General features: G+C 46.8%; 1 protein-coding gene across 1 annotated transcript in view; it reads right to left on the bottom strand.

Moving 5' to 3' along the window:
• The window catches only part of LOC135903685 (NPC intracellular cholesterol transporter 2-like), a 23,745-nt gene extending 17,750 nt beyond the window's left edge, over nucleotides 1-5,995 (bottom strand). The window contains exon 1 of the mRNA XM_070531576.1: nucleotides 5,877-5,995. Coding sequence (XP_070387677.1) covers nucleotides 5,877-5,979 — 103 coding nt within the window. The 5' untranslated portion in view covers nucleotides 5,980-5,995. The remainder of the gene's footprint in view (nucleotides 1-5,876) is intronic.
• Between the last annotated feature and the right edge of the window lie 1,427 nt (nucleotides 5,996-7,422).

The following is a 7,422-nucleotide window of genomic DNA, read 5'->3' as shown; positions in this document are numbered from 1 at the left end:
GGCAGGATTCCGTAAAGGCTACTCAACAATAGACCATATTCACACTATCAATCAGGTAATAGAGAAATGCGCAGAATATAACCAACCCTTATATATAGCTTTCATTGATTACGAGAAAGCGTTTGATTCAGTCGAAACCTCAGCAGTCATGGAGGCATTACGGAATCAGGGTGTAGACGAGCCGTATGTAAAAATACTGAAAGATATCTATAGCGGCTCCACAGCCACCGTAGTCCTCCATAAAGAAAGCAACAAAATCCCAATAACGAAAGGCGTCAGGCAGGGAGATACGATCTCTGCAATGCTATTCACAGCGTGTTTACAGGAGGTATTCAGAGACCTGGTTTGGGAAGAATTGGGGATAAGAGTTAATGGAGAATACCTTAGTAACTTGGCGATTCGTTGATGATATTGCCTTGCTTAGTAACTCAGGGGCCCAACTGCAATGCATGCTCACTGACCTGGAGAGGCAAAGTAGAAGGGTGGGTCTAAAAATTAATCTGCGGAAAACTAAAGTAATGTTTAACAGTCTCGGAAGAGAACAGCAGTTTGCGATAGGTAGCGAAGCACTGGAAGTGGTAAGGCAATACATTTACTTAGGACAGGTAGTGACTGCGGATCCGGATCATGAGACTGAAATAACCAGAAGAATAAGAATGGGCTCGGGTGGCAGGCATTCTCTGATCATGAACAGCAGGTTGGCACTATCCCTCAAAAGAAAAGTGTATAACAGCTGTGTCTTACCAGTACTCACCTACGGGGCAGAAACCTGGAGGCTTACTAAAAGGGCTCTACTTAAATTGAGGACGACGCAACGAGCTATGGAAAGAAGAATGATGGGTGTAACGTTAAGAGATAAGAAAAGAGCAGATTGGGTGAGGGAACAAACGCGAGTTAATGACATCTTAGATGAAATCAAGAAAAAGAAATGGGCATGGGTAGGACATGCAAGGAGGGAAGATAACCGATGGTCATTAAGTGTTACGGACTGGATTCCAAGAGAAGGGAAGCGTAGCAGGGGGCGGCAGAAAGTTAGGTGGGCGGATGAGATTAAGAAGTTTGCAGGGACAACATGGCCACAATTAGTACATGAGCGGGGTTGTTGGAGAAGTATGGGAGAGGCCTTTGCCCTGCAGTGGGCGTAACCAGGCAGATGATGATGATGTCTGTTCAACGCACTTTCAGACTACCGGAGACCACTCGGAAAACATCACTTTATCAGCGTAGAAATAAACATATTTTTATAAAAAGAAAAAGAAAACACAGAACACCTGTGAACATTTCATTGCGCCTTTGTACTTCTAATCTTCTCCCTCTCCCCCCCTTAATTTCCCTAGTGTATTTAGGCTCCAGTTACTTATTCGCTCAAGTACCAGCCGGCCTGAACTTCGCAACTTGCTTATATTAGTCTTGAAATAGGTGTGACGAGCTTGGAAAACAAAGCGTATTGAAAACGGTGATGTAAGCAAAGGTTTTCGCCTGTTTTCATAGTCTTAATTCTCATCGCTGGACGTACCTGCGCTCGCTTCCCATAGTCGGAGCAAAGAAAGGGTTACGCTGAGCTGACTAATTTGCACGGGCGAGCTGTGTCATGATGGCAGTAATTCCTTTAATTAAAATTGTCTTGCGAAGATCAGCACAGCAGCATATCAGACTACGTAACTTTGTTTTGCTCACTAATTTTGACCGCTCTTCTATCAGACGTTCCGGACCGCATTTTGGTAGCAGCACTGACCACCTCGTTTCCTGAGAAAGGCATCAAACATCGTTCGTGATATGCTTAACGCGCTGGGCGGCAACAAAATTGGAATGTCTGTGGCCAACGGAGCGGGCGACACACGATATATCACGATTAGCGTTCGGGGAAAAAATAAAAGCTTTAAAAGTCGCAAACTTTTCTTACACTGCGCTTCAAGGTTACGGACGGCACGCGCGTTATCAGCATGATGTAGCTCTTTTGACAGGAAAGCAGCGAGTACAGACTCTTCAAGAAAGGAAACGCAAGCAAGAGAGGTGACGTCAATTGTTCTGGGACAAACATACATACGAAGGGGTGTAAACTGTTTTCAAATCGAGTGTATATATTTATAGCTACATGAGCCCTCAGGTAGTCTTGATTCGCTCAAAGACTTTGCTTGAAATTCAAGCCAAATGCTCGAACACGCCCATTTTCCAAAAGGAGAAAAAAAAAAGAAGAAAAGATATGCTCTCTTTATTTAGGCGCGAGAGAAAATCTGTTGTGGGAGTGTCGGGTTACATCAGCTACAATGGCAGTAGCTCCGGAAGCTCTTGCGTCGAAGTGGGCCGCCGCTCTGCGCAGCTCCAACCTCAAGACACAAGAGTGGGCTGTCCAGCAAGCCCGAGAGGCGGCGACGACGCAAGGCCTCGAAGTCCCCTCATGGGAGACCTGAGCCCGGGTCGTCAAATTTGCCGGATTCAGAATAAAGTTGTTTCCATCCATCCATTCTGAAGGGCCCGCGGGCATCGAGTGATATGTGTTCATGTTTGCCTATGCGCGCATGTCACCGTGCTTGTTAATTTAGTTATAAAGCGAATGTTTACAGCAGTTTCTACAGATGATAAAACGATTAACCTTACTTTGTGTAGCTGTGTAATAATTTGCTATCACACTCAATGCTTTGCCTTTCAGTCTAAACTGTGATTTTTGTTTTCTTGTTTTTCTATCGATCAACCAGCAGAGATCTAGACAGAAGGAAAAACAGAGAGGTCTGCCTGAGCTATATCGTGCTATGTACTACTATTTGCAAAGGGGAAAATTGCATTTATTCCGTCTGCCTGATTCTCAGTCTAACAAATGGTTTAATTGTCATCATCAACAACTCCTTCTAGTACCTGCGTTGCACGTGCTTCGTGCTTTGTTGGCACGCGCTGCAGCTCTGTCGTAGTCAAAGAAGAAGGATTCCTGGCAGCGGCTGCAGCGCCGAAATGTCGTTCCTCTGGCTCTACGGACGAAAGTCCGCGTTCGGCAGAAGTAAGTGCTGCAACATTCGTTCTAAAAACAGCAGTCGTTGCGCTTTCGACGCTGGTAGACATAGAGAAGTGTCTCGCATGAGCACCGATTACGCACGGTTAACCGTTTCGTATAGGACATGAAGTGACGCAATACAGCAATGAGCATTAGCTGTAGTTAAATGCTTGCGGCGTTCAAACGCGATCGAGCATCTTTCCCTACGTGAGAAAGTTTGTATCCACAGACGGTGAAACGCGATAAGAATTTGCCCCTCTCGAGGGTGAAAATTGTGTCTCTACAGAAATGGCTGTGTATACACGTTATCTGGACCAATGTTCTTAGACGTTGATCTGTTCGTCCTCTTCGTTTCCATTGGAGCCAGCGCTAAATATACATGAATTGTGAGCAAATGGCACCTCAAAGATCAAGGCGCGTATTTGTGCCGGACGCGTTATGCAGAACTTGAGTGCTTGAGGTCATTATGGCATGTGAACGAACGGGAACCGTATTGCAGTCCTTGATGCGAAAGCATCGAATGGCTCATTAAGCGAAAAAGCCGGAGGCGTCTGTACCGGATAAACGGCACCTAAATTTCCATTGGCTGCGACGCCACGTCACGAGCGCGCCCTGACGGAGCAGAGCGGGCGAATCGGAACGCCCCGACAGCGCGCCAGGTGTTGTTGCGTGAGGGGAGAGGGCATCGCCGCGAAGCACGTCATCAGCGCGCCTCGACGGAGCAGATACGGCGACGTAACTCGTGAGAGTCGTGCCTAGGTGTCCTCGGATTTTTGCAACACTTTCGGCTGGCCCAGGCATCCCAAGCTCGCCGTCCGCACAGGAGCCGTCACGGATTTAATAGTTTCTAGGTCGTACACACAACAGACGAAATTTACGAAATTTGTCGGAAAACTCAACTTTTTCTCTTCAAAACGGTGTGTTTCGTGCAGTGACCTTTATATAAGAATTTTCCTTTCGCAGACAGTCTACAAATGAAGGCGCGCTAAAGTGTGTGTTTGCCTTTTAACATATAAGAAAGAGGTAGGTGAGGAACTTGCTGTGAACCAAAAATAGACCCTAATCTGCGTCTTGGTCTTCTGCGCCTTGCCTTTACTACTTCAAGCCTGAACCAACTAGCTCAAGCAAGAGTTTTACGCGACCTAGCTACGCTCGTCAATCAACCTCATCTCACTGTTGTGTATATAAACTGAGGTGTCACTGACACAGTCTTGTTCCTTCTTTCTAATATGGTACGCCTCGAGTAGCTCTCTGGCTCGGCTACCTCGGCAGCGGCACAAAAAAAAAAAAGTTGTGGAATAAGCTTTAGTTGCGAGTCTGCGCCCGTCCTTGTCCCATGCTGCCTCTGCGGTCCGTTTGTTCGCGCAGTTAAACTATGTTCGCTGATATGTACCAAATCGCCCAACAATAAGTTCTTCGAAGTAACTTACGCTGAGCTTCACGCATGTTGCTGGTGCGTTATTTTTCGCTTGCAGAATACACATAGCAGTCACTTCCGATCAGTGCGAGTTCAACACTTCCCTCATGTCGTAGACGGGCCCCACTTCAGATAGACGACTTCCTTTCTCTAAATTCTTTTCACGAAAAAAGCTGTGAAGATGTTGTAATTCCCGAAACCCGGTGAAAATTAATATCGGCACGCTGTTTCGCACCATCGCTACCGTTTGACAGGGCGCCAAACACGCAGTGCGATCTGCTGACGCCGTGAGTAATCCTACCGCATTCGCGCAACTGTTCGTCAGATGGCGCTAGAAGTCGGAAAGACAGGGCGCCGCCTAGCACTTGCAACGTGCCCATTGTAGATAGAGAAGATTAAAGAGGTGTACTCAAAAATGCCAGAAGGAAAAGCGTTGATAGCATACCTGAGTAACTCAACCAGGCTAGGGGACGATTTGTCCCCACCCCTTTTCAATAAAATGCCAATAAATCATCATCATCATCATAATAATCGCAGTAACAGCAGCGGCGGCGCCGGCCGTGCGAGGAATGAAAAAAGAAAGAACCAGAAAGCTTGCATTCGCGCATCCGCGGCGGCATTACATTGCTCTCTACAATGTACGGATAAGGCCTTCCGTGTCACTTTGTGCGCGCATTCGATAAGCACAAACTCGTGTTTCGACGCTTTATGTACTCACACAAAGTTTCGCTGTATATAGATTCAAACTCCTTGGATCTGCTGCATTTTTAATGCGCTAGCGTTAAGGGCCCCGTGTCGCAGAAAATCCAGCGTCCAGCGCTCGGCGTCCAGCGTCGGACGTCGATCCGGCAAAAGGAATTTCGAACCAAATTCCAAGCCATGCATACCCAACCAATCTTCTACCACCAAAGTTGCTCATACCTTGTGTTTCATTCTTTGCAAAGTTATTCCTCGGAATTTTGAGAACGGCAGCCCACAAACAAATGCAATAATAATAATAATAATAATAATAATAATAATAATAATAATAATAATAATAATAATAAACACCGACAGCGTACATCTTTTATGTTAGCTCTTCTCAGACTGAAATATTAAATGTGCGAAACAATAACAGGGGATCGACCCAGGCAAGAGGCCGCGTTTCTACCAGAAAGCTTGCCTTCGTGCATAGCGTTCGCCGCCTGCGTTTCCCTGTGTTACATATGCTGCAGTTTCCGGGAAGCATGAAACGCAGTCAGGGGCCTTTGAGTGCTACGGCAATCCACGTTTAAAGGCGATGCTTAACCGCCCTCCAATTTTTTAATTAAGCTTTGCAGTACCCGCTAAAGCACGAAGAAGAAAATGATATTGACTATACTGCTCGCTCGACGTTACCTACCTGTCGCACTATACATGCAGCTGCCTAGGTCTGTATACATCTAGATACACTCCCACGTCTACACGCGACGCTTGCATCTGGAGCTTGCTTACCGCAATCCTTGAAGGCCACCGAATCCGCCGCGGACCCGGTGCTGGCCATCGCTGCCGCAACGACCACTAGCAGGGGCAACACCTTCGCAGAGAGCCCGACCATCGTGCGTATAGCTGTACACTGGTCTCTCGGCTCGTTGCAGTCCGATGTCTGCGGTAGCCGTTTCTATAGTTTGACGGCGAGTACAGCAGACTGACCAACAGCATCCACCCCGACTCACCCCGCAGTGTGGAAACTCCCTTTTTTTTTTCCATGAATGCCGGGCCTCCTTTCTTACACGCGCCGAGGGGCATTGAACTCGGGGTCCCTACGGCCTTTTGCGACGTGGCTCGCGTTTCCGGGACCATTTGTGTCCCCGTGGATGACCCTTGCCCCTCTTTGTCGTCCGTGGAGGCAAGCGGGAAAGGAGACTGAAAGGGCTTTCAAAGGGAAACCGCACGGGCCGTCGAAGAAAATGTTCAGGTGGCCGTAAAGCTCGCGGGGGAATGGGACAGCTCATTATAGACACTGTACGTGGGATCAGGAACAGGAAACTCCGGAAGCGGTAAACACAATGGCGCAAGATGAGCAAGTGGGAAGCTGAAAATACCGTTTGGTAATCGAACGTTGCTCAGACTGCAAATATTGGCACGCGCTTACACATGTTACGAGATCACCAATCGGGTAAGAAGTTGGCGCTTACATAGCTGACACTAGTCAACAACCAAAACTGTCAAGCTATCACTTCTACTGACGACGCCCCGTGAAGAACCGACCGTAAATGTCCGTGACATATGAACCTTAGACAGAAGAAGATGAAGAAAAAAAAAAAGTTGTGGTTGTGGAAAGGTATACGGGCTAGCAAGACCGATCGACTGGAATCACTAAATGTTTGTGTTGTCCCACAATGTATCTGTTTCTCTAATTTGCTAGTATGACAGCTCAACTACAACTCGAACTGCCGCTTACGACTGGTTCTGTTTTACGCCATGATTTAGGCCGCCTAAAGCCTTTTCAGTGAATTAATGAACATATTTATTGAAAGGGCTGACACTTGGGCTTCGTTTGGGAAAAGGTAGTAGGGACGGTATATCTCGGTGGATGCTTGTTTTCCCATAGGCAGGAAGTTTTCATATTCCCAGGGGGGGAGGGCTGGAAACCGACTAGCTTTCCGAACCCCATATATATGTATATATACAGGGCGTCCCAGATAACTTGGACCAAGATGTTTAGAATACCCAAGAGCTCTAGAGAAATCGTACCGACTGCATAGTAGCCGTAGTCGTATGTATTTACGGCCAGTATATTTTTCATCACGAAGTATTACTTAATTACTTTTAATTAGTGAACTTCTTAATTATTGCTTGAATCGCAAACATATCAATTACAAAGTTGTAGCGAACCTCAAATACCCTCCGTATCAAGCATTTGTTTAGTGCTCAGCTTTGCCTCGTTGGTTTTTCCGAGAAAAAAACTAAAGCGCGCGAAACATCCAAAATACGAAATAGGCGCTCGCGGGCTGCTACTCAAGCGCTCCCAAGCGAATAGCCACGGATACACGGCTTT

Source organism: Dermacentor albipictus, chromosome 1 (genome assembly GCF_038994185.2).
Source record: "Dermacentor albipictus isolate Rhodes 1998 colony chromosome 1, USDA_Dalb.pri_finalv2, whole genome shotgun sequence".
Classification (NCBI taxonomy): Eukaryota; Metazoa; Arthropoda; class Arachnida; order Ixodida; family Ixodidae; genus Dermacentor; species Dermacentor albipictus.
This window is presented reverse-complemented; position numbering and strand designations above follow the sequence as displayed.